The 20,576-nt window shown below is 32.8% G+C and overlaps 1 protein-coding gene across 3 annotated transcripts in view; it reads right to left on the bottom strand.

Annotated features, from left to right (window-relative positions):
- The window catches only part of emp (epithelial membrane protein), a 236,494-nt gene that overhangs the window by 188,829 nt on the left and 27,089 nt on the right, over window positions 1-20,576 (bottom strand). For 2 of the 3 annotated variants that reach the window (XM_075363163.1, XM_075363164.1), the window contains exon 2: window positions 17,302-17,522. In XM_075363163.1, the coding sequence (XP_075219278.1) occupies window positions 17,302-17,323 (22 nt within the window). In that variant the 5' untranslated portion in view covers window positions 17,324-17,522. Of the gene's footprint in view, window positions 1-14,085; window positions 14,240-17,301; window positions 17,523-20,576 lie in introns of those variants that run through there. The other variant, XM_075363159.1, reaches the window with a different exon arrangement.

Genomic DNA, 20,576 nt, shown 5'->3' with positions numbered 1-20,576 from the left:
ATAAACGATAAATATTTAAAGAATAGTAAATACGACACACATAAATCATCCGTAAAGCGGTGATTCGATGAGAGTTTATTACTCGCGCTCTTCCAGATAGCTTTATCGGCGCTGTTTTGAAACGGAAACTTTTATGAAAAAATGTTGTACATATATTGTTCCGCCTAATAGCAAGGAATGTTGCTAGAAATTTTCATAAATATCAGAAAACCGTTTCGCCATAACCGTTTGACAAACACACGAACGGACGAAATCCGAAAGGCCGAATTACAACTCGCTTCGTTTGATTGATTATGTCGATGGGCAACAGCGACATATTTACTAAACAAATAAACAATCCATTTTCTGACTCGGTTTAAAATGTAACCTACGTTGAAGAAACTATGATATCGCCCTTATCTTCCGTTAATTTTATAGAAATTTAATCTACTCATAATTTCTTTAAAGATTAGAAATTAGGAATATATTCCTTGAGGTAATTCACAACAATTTCTTGGAAAACTGGCTAATGATTATTTTACGATTACGGAAATTTGTATCGTATGCGGCATTAAAAGAAATAATAGAAAATAACTTGGTATAATAATCATTCCGTCGTAAGCCCGTGTACGGTTAAAATATTTGTTTTGTATCTCGAAAACGTTCTTAGCCGAAACTAAAACATACGGGATCTAAATATAAATAATAAATAACTTTACCGATTAGAGAGCGAAAGAAAAATAAAGCACGATGCGATGATGCACGTAATAAAAAAAATCTGTATAATATAAATTAAAAAAAATTTTTTTTTGATTTTAATACCTGAAGTATTTCATGGTAAACCGATAAAAACTAAGCAGAATTTTCAACATTAAACTTGATACGATACAATAAAATAAAATCATAAAAGCGACAACAAAGTTATCTGTACTGTTAATTCCCTCTCGCTTATAAACGATAGTCCGTAGTTCACACAACTTCCTCTAGATGGCGTGATTATACATTTTGCTTCATAATAGGTTTGTCGATGATTACGATTTCAACGTAACTATGGCCGATCATTATTATAATTATTTATATCGATAAAAAGTAAAAAATTTGTAACTTTTTTTTCTTATTGTGAAAGGAAAATAAATTATACGCACAGCAGAAACCCCCTTTTCTACGTCCGGTTTTGGAAAACCTGCTCGGAATATAGAGTTCACATTTGTGAATTTGAGAATAATGCGATTCCAAGATACTGAAAGTTTATTAATCGAGAGACATCAAGAGGTAAAAAAAAAGTATACTATCGTAATTCTATACTAATCGGGTGAACTCGTCGCTTCGGTATAATAATTTTTTTTTAGTATTTATCCATTTAACGGGATCGACTCGTTTACACAAATTAAGGTTTAACAAACCTTATCATTTACCCGGTCTTTTTTAAATTCTCTCATCCAAAATTTCATTACGTCTATTTATTTTCACGGATACTTCTGAACGAATACCGTAAATATTAAATTATTATTTTTAATTTATGTAAACATACCGATACGATTCTCGAATCGGATTTATGTATAATACAAATATTCTGTTAAAATTTACCCAAAGAAAAGGAATCTTAAATAAGCAAGGTTTAATCAAAAACATTTTTGTATAAATCATTTAGGTTTATTCATTATGTGCTCGTATCCGGTAAATCGATAAGCTGAAGCAATTTATATTCTGAACGGCATTTTTATACAAATACTTGGTTAAATAAATATGTTATCGGTAAATTCATTTTTTAATTAATTTAAGTAAACCATGATGTATAGAATTTTTATTCCATCGTCTTCAGTCACATCGATTTCAGAAAGTCTTCTTACGATCCCTTAAGCGTTCTCGGGCGGTTCACAAAACCTTTCGTTTCGTTTTTCCTATTGGAGTTTGGCGGAGTTTGCTATTCGTATAATCTTTTTGCATAGTCGTTGTAAATCATTGCTAACTCGCGTTAGTTACGAAAAGCGATTTAAATAAACAAAGAATTCAACGATAAAAACTGTGTTAAAAAAATCACCCAGTACAATGCTAATGAACTTACGTATTATTTACGTAGTAATTAGCGGTTTATTCATAACTGTTAGATTACATCGCTATCAAAATGATTCACTTTTTCATCGAACATTCTTTACGTTCTCATTAATTAAATATAATATCTAATTTTCCACTTAACGAACGAAGTTCCGTTAATTTTTTTTTATGTAAAAAAAAAAAATTAAAACAACAGTTCTCAGGAAAAGACGTGCGTTCATTGTTATCTATAAATTTGTATGATTCCCTTTCATATAAATAGAAAAAAAAAACATCGCTAAATATTGTATTAATCTACTCTAATTTTACACTTAATAATCTTTCTTTTACGTCCGATTAATCGCGATTGAAGTCTACGGTTCATTTTTAATTAACAGCTCGTCTTCATTGAAGTTACAAAAATATATAAAATACTTTAAAAACATACAGTGTATGATTCTTGATTATGTAAACTAACCAAAACCAGTTATTAATAGACGTATGAAATTCATATTAATAAAAAATGTAAATAATAACATTAACTAGTGTCCTTTGCTGTTCCCCAGCGTTATTAATAAAATAATGTTATATAAAATGCGTGCTCAAAACTTATATTCAATCCGTCCAGATGTTCTACTGGACGGATCAGGACTGATGTATTTTTATTCTACTCGGAATGGCCCGCAGATATGTCAAGCATCGATAGACCTTCAAACTGATTTTCCTGTGAGTAATAACCTCGGAAAATTCCTCAATTAAGTAACAAATGAGGGTTTTTTTAAAAATCCTCAGAGCAGACTCAAGTTTGGGGTCCGATAACGCTTGAAGACATATCTGTGGGTCGTCCAAGCAAAATAAAACAATATCAGTTTGATCCACCTGGTAGAATGCTCAGACAGACTGGAAATAAATTTACAGCCCAATTTTTTTAATGTATAAGATAATAATAAAAATATAAGATTATTTAATTATTATTAATATTAATTACTATTACATTTTTTTATCTGAAAAAAGGGTAAAATTTCGATTAAAAAACTGGCACATGATCGGCCTCTAATAATCACAGTACCGATTATTAACCGATTAATTTAATGTCTAGAACGAACGCCCTATACATCAAACTTCCACTCCAGAATTCTACTCGAAAATATTTTTCGGTGACGGATCCCTTTAAACTTATATTTAATTGAAATAAAATATATACAAAAAGTTCGTTATAAAGGCTAGCGATATAAAAGTCATTTAAAAAAATAACTGTCGGTACATCGAAAACCTTTTCCGTACACGTTAGTCTTTCGAGTTGCGTACATGTGCGTGTGGTCAGTTTTCCTGAATTTGCTTAAAAGTAGCCAAAAAATTATTGAAAACGGTGGATCTTTTATCTTGAAAGACTCGAAACCTGATCGTATTAATTCCGCAAAAATGTGCAATGGAAATTTTGAATCCTAATCGTGACGATGTACAATTTTTGACATTTTATTGTTTAGATTACGGCTGCACATAGTGTTATACGATACTTTTATTTATTTTGTTATTTTATACTTCGCCAATTTTCAATGCTCGCTAAAATTAATTACCTCGTCTTACCGGTACAACAGTTTATTGCATAGGTAACTGAGCTAAATTCGCTAAGTTATTTCGTACGAATTCAGTCAACTTTTTTTTCAAGTCATCGCGAGAAGTTTAGACGACCCAGTAAACTTTAGCTCGATACTGATACGGAGCTAAGTCAAAACGTAGACGATAGATAAATCTAATCTGTCAAAACGTAATTTCATAAAATTTTCACCTGTGAAGGGAGAAAATTTTAAATTTGTTAATTGTGAAGAATATTTTAAACGTTAGGTTAGCCTCTAACCGCACTGAAAGCGATGTCGTATATATTATGCTCGACTAATCAGGCTTCTCGGCTAATTCCGGCTTATGCCTGAAATAAATAACTGAGCGTCAAGTAAAGGGCAGGCAGGAATAGGTTTCGTAATGAAAAGAAGAAAGGGAAGAGAGTAGAGTATTTCAAAAAGCTTAGCGATAGAATCGTTGTAATAAGGATAAAATCAAAATCTAAGTCAACAACGATTGTTAACGTCTATATGCCTACAAGTGCCCATGATGATGATGATGAAGTAGAGTGTGTATATGATGAGATTGACAAAGCAATTAAACACATAAAAGAGAATGAAAATTTAATAATAGTTGGAGATTGGAATGCAAGCATTGGAAAAGGCAAAGAAAGAAATATTGTGGGAGAATACGGGCTGGTCAAAAGGAATGAAAGAGGGGACCGACTTATTGGGTTTTGCATGAAGTACAATTTAGTAATTGCTAACACCCAGTTTTAAAATCATAATAGAAGAATACACTCAGAAAAGGTCTGGTGTTACTGCAAGGTATCACATAGATTACATTATGGTTAAACAAAGATTTAGAAATCCACTCGTCGATTGTAAAGCATATCCTGGAGCAAACATTGATAGCGACCATAATTTAGTGATAATAAAATGTAGATTGGGGTTTAAAAACCTGAAGAAAAGGTGTCAGATGAATCGATGGAATTTAGAAAAGTATGAGGAAGAGGAGGTAAAGAAGAATTTTGAGGAGGACATTGCAAGAGGTCTGAGTAAAAACGATAAGTTAGAAAATATAGAAGAAGAATGGAAGAATGTTACAAAGGAAATTCTTAAATCAGCAGAAGCGAACTTAGGCGGAACAAAGAGAACTGGTAGGAAACCTTGGATATTAGAATGGATTAGAATGCTAGTGATGAAGAAGGCAGAAGGAACTATCGACAGTTAAGAAATACTATAAGCAGGAAGTAAAAATTAGCAAAAGAAGAGTAGATTAAAGAAAAGTGTTCAGAAGTGGAAAGAGATGTGATTATTGGTAAAATAGACAGAGCATACAGGAAAGTTAAGGAAAATTTTGGGGTACATAAATTAAAATCTAATAATGTGTTAAATAAAGATGGTACACCGATGTATAATATGAAAGATAAGGTCAATAGGTGAGTGGAATATATTGAAGAGTTATATGGAGGAAATGAATTAGACACTGGTGTTATAGAAGAAGAAGAAGAAGTCGAAGAGGATGAAAAGGTAGATACAATACTGAGATCTGAATTTAATAAAGCGTTAAAAGATTTGAATGGCAGAAAGGCTCCTGCGATAAACAGGATACCTGCAGAATTACTGCGCAGTGCAGGTGAGGAAGCAATAGATAGATTATACAAACTGATGTGTAATATTTACGAAAAAGGGGGAGTTCCATCAGATTTCAAAAAGAGTGTTATTGTCATGATACCAAAGAAAGCAGGAGCAGATAAATGTGTAGAATACAGAACAATTTGCTACTCATTAATCAATTAACTATACATGCGTCATCTTAACTAGAATCTTAACTAGAATTCTGTACAAAGAAACTGAGAGGAGATTTGGTTTCAGGAAAACTGTAGGGACAAGGGAAGCAATTTTAGTGCTCAGATTACTAGTAGAAGGAAGTATGGTTAACTGGCAATTCTCTCGCCACCACCCCATTCGGTCGCCATAGAGCATAGACCAAATGTCAGTGCCAAGATACAGCTACTGTGCTTCTAAAACAGTTTAGCGACCTCGTTACCTAAAAGCTTTTAGTGAGCTAGCTATCAGCATGAGCGGATTAAGCAGGTTGCTATTCACCACCCGCTTATGTGTCCCAACCGCTTACTTGTCAAACTAAATCTAGATCGGGAAGGCGCACCCCTTGTTACTAATTACTAAAAGTCATTAACGTTAATAAAATAAAAGACAGCAATTTAGGCTGTCACGCCTCGGTCGCTGTATGCCAGCTAGTGCCTGTCCACCATTTAAAGAGCTTGGAGGTTGTATCTGGCTGGTGGCCAGCCATTATCTCAGGAAAAACTTCCCACCGCGACGCTATAGGAATCAGTATAACCAGGTTAATTAAAAAAAAAAATTCTAGCGATGACAATTGAACTTCGCAACCTCATCGAGGAACTCCCACACGGTCCGACAATGCGGCTCTCGCCACACTGACTCGCCGTTTATAAGCGGCCAGTTTTCCCCGCTCTAGTAGAAGGAAGATTATAGAAAAAAAACCAACATACATGACATTTATAGACTTAGGAAAGGCATTTGATAATGTAGACTGGAATAAAATGTTCAGCATTTAAAAAAATGTAGGGTTCCCGTATAGATATAGAAGAACAGTTGCTAACATTTACAAAACAGTAATAATTGAAGAACATAAGAAAGAAGCCGTAATAAAAAAGCGAGTCTGACAAGGATGTTCCCTATCCCCGTTACTTTTTAATCTTTACATAGAATTAGCAGTTAGTGATGTTAAAGAACATTTAGATGTGCAGTAACAGTGCAAGGTGAAAAGATAAAGATGCTATGATTTGCTGATGATATAATAATTCTAGCTGAGAGTAAAAAAGATTTAGAAGAAACAATGAACAGCATGGCTGAAGTCCTACGCAAGAACTATCGGATGAAAATAAACAAGAACAAGACAAAAGTAATGAAATGTGTAGAAATAATGTAGATGTACCATTGAATATAAAAACGAGAAGAGAAAAGATTATGGAGGTTGAAGAATTTTGTAAAAGATGGACTAAAGATGGACAAAGCAGGAGCGATATAAAATGCCGAATAGAACAGGTGAAACGTGCTTTCATACAGAAATATAATTTGCTTATATTAAAAATTTATTTAAACGTCAGGAAAAGATTTTTTAAAGTATATGTTTGGAGTGTCGTTTTAAATGGAAGTGAAACTTGAACAATCGGAGTATCTGAGAAGAAAAGATTAGAAGCTTTTGAAATGTGGTGCTACAGGAGAATGTTAAAAATCAGATGGGTGGATAAAGTGACAAAAGAAAAGGTGTTGCGGCAAATTGATGAAGAAAGAAGCATTTGGCAAAATATAGTTATTGGCCACGTATTAAGGCATCCTGGAATAGTTGCTTTGATATTGGAGGGACAGGTAGATGGGAAAAATTGTGCACGCAGGTAACATTTGGAATATGTAAAACAAATTGTTAGGAATGTAGGATGTAGGGGGTATACCGAAATGAAACGACTGGCACTAGATAGAGAATCTTGGAGAACTGCCTCAAACCACTCAAATGACTGAAGACAAAAAAAAATACAGGTTTACCACGAACTTCTTCCGGGACTATCATAACCTATTCTATTCGTAAAAATAATGCAAAAAGTTCATATACACGTATGTCCTAAAATACTTCCTTTGCGAGTTACGACTAGTGAAATATTTCGCTCGGATTTCATCTACTCCGGTAAGATGAGGTCGTACTGAAATTTTTAGAACTTTAGTTAAGAAGCAAAATTAGTGATTTCTTATGATTTTGACCTGAAAAATCGAATAAAATAAATCCCAGAAGTGTATCTAAAGTGGTGTTTTCGGATGAAAACCAATAAATTTGGGTAAATAACCCTGTTTTAATGTTTAACGTACGTAACTTTGTTAAATGGGTAATAAACACATAAAACTTGTAGAGAATTCAATTCTGGACAAAATGTTGAAAGATAAGTTGAATAAATAAAAATAAAAATGTTAGAAAAATTCGAATTTTATTTAAAAACGGTTTTCTAAACCAAAATGCATTATGTGTACCAGTACATAATAAATGTTCTAAAATGAGCTCGCCGTTTTCAATACTTGGCACGCTTCTGTACTGCATCTTTTGCTCTTTTTAATTATTCAGGGCTGTCCTTAATCTGCTCAGTCGCGTCTATAATGCGGACAATTAATTTTTTTTTTTTGTCTTCAGTCATTTGACCGGTTTGATGCAGCTCTCCAAGATTCCCTATCTAGTGCTAGTCGTTTCATTTCAGTATACCCTCTACATCCTACATCCCTAACAATTTGTTTTAGATATTCCAAACGTGGCCTGCCTACACAATTTTTCCCTTCTACCTGTCCTTCCAACATTAAAGCGACTATTCCAGGATGCCTTAGTATGTGGCCTATAAGTCTGTCTCTTCTTTTAACTATATTTTTCCAAATGCTTCTTTCTTCATCTATTTGCCGCAATACCTCCTCATTTGTCACTTTATCCACCCATCTGATTTTTAACATTCTCCTATAGCACCACATTTCTAAAAGCTTCTTTTCTTCTCAGATACTCCGATTGTCCAAGTTTCACTTCCATATAAAGCGACACTCCAAACATACACTTTCAAAAATCTTTTCCTGACATTTAAACTAATTTTTGATGTAAACAACTTATATTTCTTACTGAAGGCTCGTTTAGCTTGTGCTATTCGGCAGTTTATATCGCTCCTGCTTCGTCCATCTTTAGTAATTCTATTTCCCAAATAACAAAATTCTTCTATCTCCATAATCTTTTCTCCTCTTATTTTCACATTCAGTAGTCCATCTTTGTTATTTCTACTACATTTCATTACTTTTGTTTTGTTCTTGTTTATTTTCATGCGATAGTTCTTGCGTAGGACTTCATCTATGCCGTTCATTGTTTCTTCTAAATCCTTTTTATTCTCGGCTAGAATTACTATATCATCAGCAAATCGTAGCATCTTTATCTTTTCACCTTGTACTGTTACTCCGAATCTAAATTGTTCTTTAACATCATTAACTGCTAGTTCCATGTAAAGATTAAAAAGTAACGGAGACAGGGAACACCCTTGTCGGACTCCCTTTCTTATTACGGCTTCTTTCTTATGTTCTTCAATTGCTACTGTTGCTTTTTGGTTCCTGTACATGTTAGCAATTGTTCTTCTATCTCTGTATTTGAACCCTATATTTTTTAAAATGCTGAACATTTTATTCCAGTCTACGTTATCGAATGCCTTTTCTAGGTCTATAAACGCCAAGTATGTTGGTTTGTTTTTCTTTAATCTTCCTTCTACTATTAATCTGAGGCCTAAAATTGCTTCCCTTGTCCCTATACTTTTCCTGAAACCAAATTGGTCTTCTCCTAACAGTAACAATTAACAGGACAATTAATAACACACAAGAATATATTTATTTTGTATACAATATTTTTCATCCATCCCTTGACAAAAAAATCTAAAGGCGTTAGATCAGAGGATCTTGGTGGCAAGGAATTTGGACCTCCACGAACGATCCATTTCTCAGGGAGATGATGATTTAAGTAATGGAAATGGCACAAAAGATGTGGGGAGGCGCACAATCGTGTTGGAAGAATACTGTGTATCAGCGACAGAGGAACATTTTCAAGCAGCTACAGCAATTTTTCTTGAAGAAAGTGCAAGTAAACCTCAGAATTTAAGCGGCCAGCTAATATGAACGGTCCAAACAGCTGATTGTGAAGAAGGCCGCACCATATATTGACGCTGTTTCATTGTTGAAAATTGCCTCCCGCCATTTCATGAAGATTTGCTTCTGCCATGTATGTTCATTACGTAAATTGACGCCATCTCGAGTGAAATTTGTCTCGTCGGTAAACAAAACACACTTGTAGAGTTGTCACCAGTCGCAGAATTCCAAACTAAGTGGACCTTCTCCTGGATGTAGATGTTGAACTGTCTGTTTATGGTAAGGGTAAAACTTGTTTTGTTTAAGTGTCCTCAAACCATCTAATGCGAAACTCCGATCCGCTTAGAAAGACGTCGTATACCGACGCCTGGACTTGAAGACGATAATAATTTCATCAGTAATAGCTTCGTATTGAACAGATCATTTGTAGCTGGTACGAATACTAGGTAGTGAACCTGTTTCCCGAAGATTGCGAAAAGACGCGCTAATTGTTTTGGGATCTGGAATTCTGAGATTCGGAAAACGTATTCCATATTCTACTCCAGCAGCTGTAGCATTACCATTACACACATCCAAAATAAGTACCGTATCAGCGTATTCTTTTGTTGTAAATTCTGTCTGTTGCAGCATTACTTCAATGACAAAGCGATCACGTTTAAACTAAAATTCACAGAAAAACTTCTCTAACGGCAGCACAGTTCACAGTACCCGATATACTCAATGTACCTTACAGAATGATTAAAACACTAATACAGCATTGCGCATTGGTGATCAGCTGTAATTATTTTATAGCTAACTTTGAAATAATAATTTCAAATAATTTATTGTATTTCTGTCATTAATAAAAAAATTAAAATTATAAGTAATTTTTAATTATTTATTTTTATTCTACAATTGAAGTGTAATTTTCATTTTTTTTAAAAATGTTTTAACAGCAATTTTGAACCATAAATTTTGTTTTTACAAATCTTTCACATCACCAAAAAAAAAAACTGGTTTTTGTTTACATTAAACACGTACTTTTCTGTCAAATGTAGTAATGTACTGTTTCTAAACAAATGCGAATTTTTCTAACCTTTCTTTATTTTATTCAACTTATCTTACACCATTTTGTTTAGAATTAAATTCTGTACAGGTTTTTCGTAAAGGTTTAATATGCTTATAAACCATTTAACAAAGTTATTGTATGTCAAACATAAAAGACAGGGTTTTTTACCTCAATTTATTGGTTTTCACCCGAGATTTTCCCAAAACTGCTACAGATACGGTTTTGGGACCAATTTTATTCGATTTTTCAAATCAAAAACTATTAAAAATCTCTCACTAATTCTACTCCTTTATTAACGTCGTAAAAATGACAGTTGACCTCATTTTACCGGGGTAGCTGAAATCCGAGCGAAATCTTTTACTAGCCGTATCTCGCAAACGAAGTATTTTAGGACATATGTTTATATGAATTTTTCCATTATTTTCAATAATAGAATAGGTTATGAAAATCCCGGGAGAAATTTGTGCTAAATTCACAAATATAAAATGTGTTTGTTATCCGGTCGAAATTTGTAAATAGTTTAATCATTTCCGGACAAAAGAATACGGAAAGTACAAAAAACTGATGATCGTGAAATATTGCTATTTTTAACAAATCCAGTATTAACGATGAAGGTTGTTCTATTATATTTTTTGCAACATGTGCACTACTGCTTGTTTATATCTTTCTTGCCTAAACTAACTTGCGCAGTTATTGTAGTTACGTAATATTTAAGATTTACGATTTTACATTATTATCAGTAATATTTTGTTATGCAATATATTTTCAATTCCATTAGAAACATTTAGAAATGTATATACACATACACGAGTATATATATATATATATATATATATATATATATATATATATATATATATATATATATATATAATTATTTATTCTGGGTTAAAGAAAAAAAAAATTAGTTTTTAATGTTTTAATAAATAATTTAATAAAATTCTCATCCTTCATTTCTTCTTCATCGTAGGGAAATAGGAAAATTTGTAAATTCGTTTACTTGTTCGGTTCACATTCGATTGACTAATTCGTACCAAACCAAAGTTACAAATGTACTATTTACAGGCCTATCAGAAAGTCGAAAAACACAAGCTGTACGGTAAATATTAGTATTTCGATATACTCTTAATGGATTGTACATGACTTTTTTATTTAGTTGACCTTATCTTAGCTACCTTTCGATAAATTTCTATCGTATTTCTTTTAATCAAAAGGAAAAAATAGGTTTTTTGTCGGGTACAAGTGTTACTGTGAACCGAGTTTTTTTTGGAAATAAAAAAAATAGTATTTCACCGGTTCTCTCTGTGATAATCGGAACGCTTAAAGGTGACCCGATATGAAAAAAATGTCACCCGAAAAGAACTTTCTTTTTCCTGTTTAGCCTACGGGAATTACCGTTTGGGTATTAACTTCAGAGGATGAATGTGGATGATATGTATGAATGTAAATGAAGTCTTGTACAGTCTCAGTTCGACCATTCTTGAGATGTGTGGTTAATTGAAACCCAACCACCAAAGAACACTGTTATACACCATCTAGTATTCAAATCCGTATAAAATTAACTACCTTTACTAAGAATTGAACGCTGTAACTTTCGACTTCCAAATCACCTGATTTGGGAAGACGCGTTCATCACTAGACCAACCCGGTGGGTTCGCCTGAAAAGGATTAGTTGTGCTAAACAAAACAAGCCCCATCACGCGGATACTAGGGAAAGCGATCGAGTGAAAGATGATTTTTTGCTTTCTTCGATTAGCCGAACATACATTCGCTTATCAAGCGCTCCAGGCTCCCTGGTAAGTAGGCAAAATTAAACCCTACGACTTAAAGGAGCCCGTTCCCCTCAGGGATTGGATGCATGGTGAACATCATCACTCTCATTGAAAGTAAGCCTGGCCGGTGCTTCTTGTACCTCGGGTGGTTTACACTCCTAAAGGCCTTAAATAATTAAAACGCTCCTAGAGTCTTTGAATATCATTAAAAGAAACTTTTATATTTTTCTTTCTATCATTTTTTTTTTTTAATTCTGTTGAATATTTATTATTGATAACGATAGTATTTTTCGTTACAAAAGTAATAGTTGTCCGTGATGAAATATAGTTTTGTGGCCGTGGAATAACCTCGTTACACTCGGCGATTTTATATCAAATATTTAACTGGCAGAGTGAAGCTCGGATTATTTCATCATGCGATGGGGTAGTAAAAGAGCCGCTCGAGATTTCTACCTAATGAGAAAAACTCATTTCTAGTTAAAACGTTTAACAAACGGTCACGTTTGCATTCGGCGCGACTATTGCCATATTCGAGTTGCTTAAAACGAAAGACAGAATCCGCTAATTAAATTATTTCGACTTGTTTTGTTATTAGATATATTTTATTTGTCTTTGAATTTATTAATCGCTAGTGAAGTAAGTATACCCTGAAGGGGTCAGATGATAGCATTGGATTCGTTAAATTTTTTTTTTTAAATACGACCGTCGATTAACAAACGGTAAAAGGTTCGGAAGTTACATTTGGTGAGGAGAAAAAATCAGTGAAATCGTGTTTCAGGCACAGCTGCGGACCGGTTTAAGGTAATACCGTACACGAAATAAAACGGACTTACAGATCCTCTTACCGGTCGACACTTTTACTCGCTCTTACCGCAGGTACACTGTTACCTTATTTGATTAATTATCAACCGGACAGTCGCTTTATAGCATTTACAGTCCCATTTTTTACCATAGTAATCGAATATACAGCAATTCAAATATTTAATCGGATGAATTATCGACTTCAGAATTTTCTGAGTGCGATTAAATAAGCTGTACAGATGTTAAAAATAAATTATGGAACCCGAAAATAATTCTCAAATCTTACAGATATTCCTGTCGCTCACAGAGCTACCACAACGCCACGAGGTGCTGCCGTTGGTATGTAAAATTACGCTTCACCTCGTATATCCGGGATGAGTCCACGGTTGGATGAATTCACATGCCTGCTCGTAAAAGGTCGCGAATCCGATAAAATTTTAGTAGTTTCAGGTCGTGAATACCATAAATTACACCGGTAATAACATTAATTACTCTTTTATAGGCGATTTCATTAGGCGTGGATAAGTTAAGAGTTTTTATTCATTCGGACCCTGGTAGGCTTAAATATCACTATTTTTAAATACTTTTAGTCGCGCTTGTGATATCCGGCTAAGTTTACACATCGGCGTTCTCCACGCCCCGATTAAATCTGTGTTTATTCCTTTAGTTTTTCTGAGTGATGTAGATTTCAAACACTGCATTCATTTTAAGAAACGAACTTAATTTTTCTATTTTTTATTTACTCGTTTAATTTTTACACCGTATAGATGCGGAACGTCAAATTTAGTATCGATTCTATTTTTTTGAGAAACATAAAGTCACCGATACATATTTAAGCGAATAGAAGAGATTTTTTTTTCATTACCAAAGATGTAGTCTATCGTAAATTATCTTATGAGAAAATGCCGTAACTAATTAAAACCGCGCTGATTCTGATGCTCTTCGCGGAAATAAACCAGAAAATGGGAAAATATTTAAATCTTTCTAGATTATTGAGCAATCCCTCCCTCTCATACAAACACAATACACACGTGCGCACGCGTGCACCCGTTTGTATATTTGAATCCTTGTATTTAAATAATGAATACGTTATTTTAATGCTAGGACAAAATTTAACATTTATATATATTTTCTTAGGAAACTTATTTAATAGTAGAAAAATGAAAATTCTACAGAAAATTATTATATAACTTACCCCATAGTTTTCTTGAATGCCAGCATTTCGGTGCGGTCGAAGGGCCTGAGCGATGTTTGTATGTTATCCATACGTAGGGTCCCATTTTATTCGATTAACACGTTAACGTCCTATCTTTTAATTATTAATACGCACTGCCTTCCCTTTGTTCCTATGGTTTCAGAACATGCCGGTAAGTACTTTTTCTAAAACATCGTTTAACTTATTTTTCCCACTAGTTCCGTGTGTATAAGCCTAGTGATATATATTTTTTTTAATTTTAATTTAATTGTGTAGTGTAATTTTTTATTAAATAAAGTGTAGAGAAATAAAGCTGAATATACATTTATTATTTAGTCGATCTAATTTTATATAGCCCGTAATTTCACAAATTATAATCGATCCGAATTACTAGGTACTTAAATCAGATACCGTCATCGATTATTAAAAATTACGTGTACATAATAACGGTCGATAGCGTTTTGTTTGTTTAATATTTTCGAATAAAATTAAATAGGCCTCTTGAATTTTTTTCTATAAAACGACCGAATTTGAAATTAAAAAACCTATTAAAACATTGTCATAAATACATTTATTCTATTTAATCTTAAATCCAGTCGACAATGATTATTTTTACCGCAAAATTTAATTTTTTAATTTTTGTTGAGCTGTTATAAGAAAAGATTTAGATGTTAAAGTTATTTTGAACGTAAAATTACATTAGTTAGACTAAAAGTGGCGTAGACAGAAATTTATAACTTTCGGAGGAAAATAATCAAATATCGTAGACGAGTTTGTACCTTTAAAATTGGAAAAAACAGATCAGAACGAAAATCAATATAAATATTTAAAAATTACCTAAAACGCCATTAATTAATGCATTTATAATTAATTGTTATGCAGCATTATTTATGTTTCCAAACGTGTATTTTAAAATATTATTTATTAGCTTTGTTATTTAATTTATTTTTATTTTCAAAGTAATTACTTAACAGAATTAAAAACATAACTTTAAAAAATGACCGGTGTCTCTATAAAATATTTGATAACATTTACGAGCTGTTAAAAACGAAATAAATCATTAATAAAATAAATAAGTAAACAATGCTCGCGTTAATTTTTTTTTTTTAATCTGAAAAATCCGTTCGTAACGTATTAATATATGATTTCCAGCAGCGATACGGTCCGATTCGGTGAGACGCGATATTACAGAACATCGAGAGAAGATGTGACCGGTGACACCATTTTAAATCGTCGATTAAGCGTCTTTTGCATCGTTTGTATACGACTCGCAACCGTAAGCGATTTTCACTGACCAACGATCGAATGACAGTGCGCGAGCCCGTATTGTTTTCCCGGATGTATTTCACCGGCTTTATGACGTAATTTGTTTTTATTACATCATTCGCATATTTTCTCTACGAACGTTCTTATTTACAGGGCTAGTATATTTCAGTAACATGAAATCGCATACGTAATGATATTCTTATACTGAGCGATTAAAGCGGTGTCTTTTTGCATATGCTATTTTCAAAAAACCTTTCGTAGTGTTTTACCTTCCTTAAACCGGTAAAGTAAACGGTCCTTAATGTTCGTACATGTCCTCCAGATCTATTTGAAAAATTAATTTATAAATTATTTTAAAAATATATAGAGGAATTACTAAGCCTTTACGTAGTACCAACCGTTACCGATGGAACCTTCGAACGGTTATGCTACTACGATAGGGCACAACGTCGAATCCATTGAAATCGATATTCTAACAAACGGACACGTCAGTTTTGAAGGAATCACATACACGATAAAGATTTAATCTTTCTCTATCGTCTTATGCTTAGAATAGAATTTTACTTTATACGTATAATATAATTATTTTAATGTAAGAAGTGGATCATAAGTCGTGGAAGATATACTCGAAATATCGATGTCTAACAGCTTAAGTCCGATTCGTTCCACCCAAGACCTGGTTCATATAGCAGCCTTTAGCATTGAACAATAGGTGAATTTTAATACCAAAATGACAATTTGTTTTTCTTAAAATAAGCTCTGCATAGCGATACGAGTTTTGGAACGACCGAAACCCATGCCTTTTAGCCTCGTCTGTAACTTAAGGTACACTTACCCTTGGTAAATTCGGAAATTAAAATTAATACTTGCAGAAAACTTGCAAGTCGATTGGTCACCTCGACCCATAAAAAATTGAGCATATTTCTGACAAAATAAACCGACCGATAAATTTAAATCCAGTTTAAATATTAAGGGCTTCTAAACATACCGCAGAGCGATCCTGTATAAGAGTTCGTTGTTTTTAATCGACCTTAAATGAAGAACTTAAAAATCTACGCAAAAATAATTTTTTACGAAGAACTCAATGTCAAATATCACGCCAATTTCGATTCGATTTCAGGTATTTTTGTCCTATTCACAGTTACAGTGAAAAAAAAGTGAATTTATTCGATAAGCCTTAAGAAATATATATGTGGAGAAAAATTAAAAGAGTATCATACCCGTTCGTTATTAATTATTTACGCGTTACGAGAAGGGAAAATTCATTTAAGGGAAATTATCCGATGAGATATTATTAAATGATAGATGAAAAAATAAGATGAAAAAAAGATTAAAAGCTTGGCTATGCGGTATGGAAACTCGCTAGATCGCGCCTAATCGTAAAAATTACAATTTAACTATATCGATTTCTCGGTTATTTCTACAATCATCTATTCGGTCCGATTAACAAAGACATCCTGGGTCCGGCAAACCTAAGGATATAACGCGGCTACTTACCTATAATAATGAATTTTATGCGACCAAACCTTTCGCGATTAAATCGTTAGGTGTTGTTAAGATTATTCTTTTCTTTATACGCGCACTTTATTCGGTACATTGAACAGCATAATGGTCAAATTAATAAGAAAAAAGATAGAATGAAATGTAGGGGAAATCGGAAAACACGGATACAGTACAGAGGTTTAAAAAATTTCTTAAGGTTTCTAATTTTATTATAATTAGTAGCAATAATGCAGTGAAATTCAGGAGAATAAGAATATTTATATAATTAAATTGCGTTCAGTGGAACGGCGTTTTCACGACATAGTTTATTACGAGATATATGTGTGACAGTTTCTGGGTGAAGTTTAAAATGACCTCCATAAAGTAGGATAGTTATCGGATCGTGTCCAGTAGAATTATATAGAAGCGATAATCATATCCCATACACCAATCAGTGAATTCACTCACCGGCTCGAAACTTGGAGCCCATCCTTTCGCCCGCCTCTAGACGTTCCGACGAGAACCACGAAGTCAGCTTTTCAACTCTCGTCCACTCGTTGGTGAAACGCAACAGTCCGAGCGGAACGGGTGCACTTCCTGCACGCTTTGTACCTCCTTGCGTTTACCCTTACCTGTTATTTTTACAGAAGTCACACAAATTTTATCGACAGGTAACGTAAATCGACCAACTGGATAAAAAAAAGTAAAAACAATAATCAGTATTAGACATTACTGAAATAAACATTAATAATAATAATAAAATGTTGATACTTATAATAACAACAAAAATAATATCCTATCGAGCTGAAACCTTCTGGTGAAATCGATACAGAAACAAAAAAGAACCGGATTCTTCAAACAGAAATAAAGTGCTTAAGAGCGGGGTAAACACGATATTCCCGATTTTACTCTCAGTATTCAAATTAATTTCGAAAAAATGTCGCCAAGACATTTAAAACTAGATTTATTTCAGTTCAGTTAGATTTGTAATAAAAAATACTTTCAGAAAATACCTCGAATTTTGTTAGACAACGATTTTTTTCCATGAACCGCTCGACTCGAATATGTCATTTTTCCTCAAAAAAGGTGGGTTACGAATCGCGCCGCTAGGTAGCAGTACTTCACCCTCCGGGTTGGTCTAGTGGTAAACGCGTCTTTCCAAATCAGCTGATTTGGAAATCGAGAGTTCCAGCGTTCAAGTCCTGGTAAAGTCAGTTATTTTTATACGGATTTGAATACTAAATTGTGGATACCGGTGTTCTTTGGTGGTTGGGTTTTAATTAACCACACATCTCAGAAACGGTCGAACTGAAACTGTACAAGACTACACTTCGTTTACACTCATACATATCATCCTTATTCATCCTCTGAAGTAATATCTGAACGGTAAACAGGAAAAAAGAAAGGTAGTTAACGGTCCTTTGAATTTGCAAATGATCTCGTACAAAAACTTGATGTACTTGAAATGATAAGATTTAAAAGAAAATATACTACAGCTTATTTTAATAGTAAATGCTCTTATGTAAATGAAAGTACTGAATATGAAACAAGTTTTCTAATTCCCATCATTCATTAAAAAAAATAAAAGTATTAGTTTACAAGAGATTATAGTTACTAAAAAAACACGAGCAGTAGGAAAGTGTTACAAATGTGGCAACAAAGATTTGTTACATAAAATAGAAATAGATTCGATTGGTAAAATTTTTATTCTACAATTAGAACTATTTGAACTAATTAAAGGAGAAATAAAAACAAGTTCATTTAATAATAATAATATAAAAAGTGTGTCCACGGATACGACAAAAATCGAGGTTTACACTTACAAAAGAATAAGTGCAATATTACATCGCGGATCTTCGATTCGTAAAGGTCATTATACTAGTTTTATTAAAAAAGGAAAAATATGATAGGAAGTGAATCATATAACTATAAAAAAAAAGAATTGGCCAAGAAATTAAAAAAAAATGTATATTTGTTTGTTCTAGAAAAGAAATAAATTTTAATAATAAATCCATAAGACAACCATCAGTAATTCATAAAAATAAATAAATAAAAGAATAATCTAACAAAACGCAGTGATATCCAAAAAAAAATTACAATGAAATTGTAAACCATACGGTAAGAGTCTCGCAGATATCATTTCTTCCGCTCAAAAACAAAAATGTCTGTAATAAAAATAAAACTGTTTTTAACAAAATGATACTGATATCATAAAAGGCAAGACACTACATTTCTATCATCAAAATATGTTATTAATTTAGCATTCTGTTAAAAAAAATACATGTTAAATATATGTAATAGACAGTATACACTAACAGATAATAAACAATGTTTAAGCCTTTCAAATAATAAGCAAAAATTAGAAAATTTTATTACAAAACTTTTACCGGCCCGATTTCATTTATATATAATAGACATCTATGATTATTCGTTATTTAATAAATGAAATCGGGCCGGTAAAAGTTTTGTAACAAAATTTTCTAATTCTTGCTTATTATATGGAACACGTAAACGATAATTTTTCGGCAGACGTTTGGTCGACCGGAAGTCTGCCGAAAATAATCCCGAAAAATAATCGAGGAACGGAACTATATATTATTTTGTCGCTACATTTTTCCGATTTGTTTGAAACTTAATAATTTGCTTTGTAAGAAGTGTAAAAACAATGGGCAGTCTTTCGGGCGCTTTCAAGTAACTTTCTGCTAACCTATGCGATTATATTTCATTATTTAAATTGTTTTCAAAATTAACTGAATAAAAACATAAAGTAAAATAATTTTTTTGATTACTTTTTAATCTAATTCTACCTTAAGCCTGTGTTTAAAGCGCAAAAAACCAAATATTCTCCTCTAACAATTGCTTAGCAGCTAATATTTGCTCTTTGTCCTATTTTAATTTTGACGTTTCGGGACAAATTTAAACGATTTCTCATTTATTAGCACTTAAAAACCATACGAGTTTTGTTTTGATATAATTTTTAATTTTCTGACTGAAATACAGTTGTATGGAGTGTTGGGACATCTATATAGGTACTTCGTCATCAAGGTTTTTTCCTAGTATACGAAGAAAAAATGTTTTGCTGAAATTAAGTGGCATTCTGTTTTCATTAGGCCAAAGTAATTCTGTCTATATCCTTTAGTAAAGCAGTATGAATAGAATGATTATTGACGTTAGCCCATAATCTTTAGAGCATCCGCAAATAATAAAACTTTTGAATTAATATTGTGACCGATATCGTTAATGAATAGATTAAATAACAAGGGATCGAGGTTAGCCCTGAGAAACTCCAGAAGTAACCTTAAATTCTACCAAAATACCTCCAGCTACCTTACAACGAAAAGATAAGTCAGATGTATAACTTCCCAACTACTTCAACTCCAAGGCGAAAAGCCTCAACAAACCATTCACTGCTTCACTGACTCCAGGCCGAAAAGCTTCAACAGAAATAAATCGCGACGAAGATAATGGAAAGGCATTACGAAGGTGTTGTTTTTATTATGAAGCAAATAATTACATTATGAAGCAGATTTACATTCATTAGCAAAATTATAAAGCGCCAGCTTTAAGGGAATATTTTCCACCGGTCTTTTCTGTTACATATACTTGTGAATAATTTATAAAAGTATTATCGTTTATAAATGGAGAGGAGATGAATCATCTGATGTTCCAAAAATATTTATAATAAATAGGAATATCCCTGTGTTTTTTGCACCGAGTTTGCCAATTCGGAAACTGTTTGACCT

The sequence above is a fragment of the Lycorma delicatula genome, chromosome 4 (genome assembly GCF_047948215.1).
Source record: "Lycorma delicatula isolate Av1 chromosome 4, ASM4794821v1, whole genome shotgun sequence".
Classification (NCBI taxonomy): Eukaryota; Metazoa; Arthropoda; class Insecta; order Hemiptera; family Fulgoridae; genus Lycorma; species Lycorma delicatula.
This window is presented reverse-complemented; position numbering and strand designations above follow the sequence as displayed.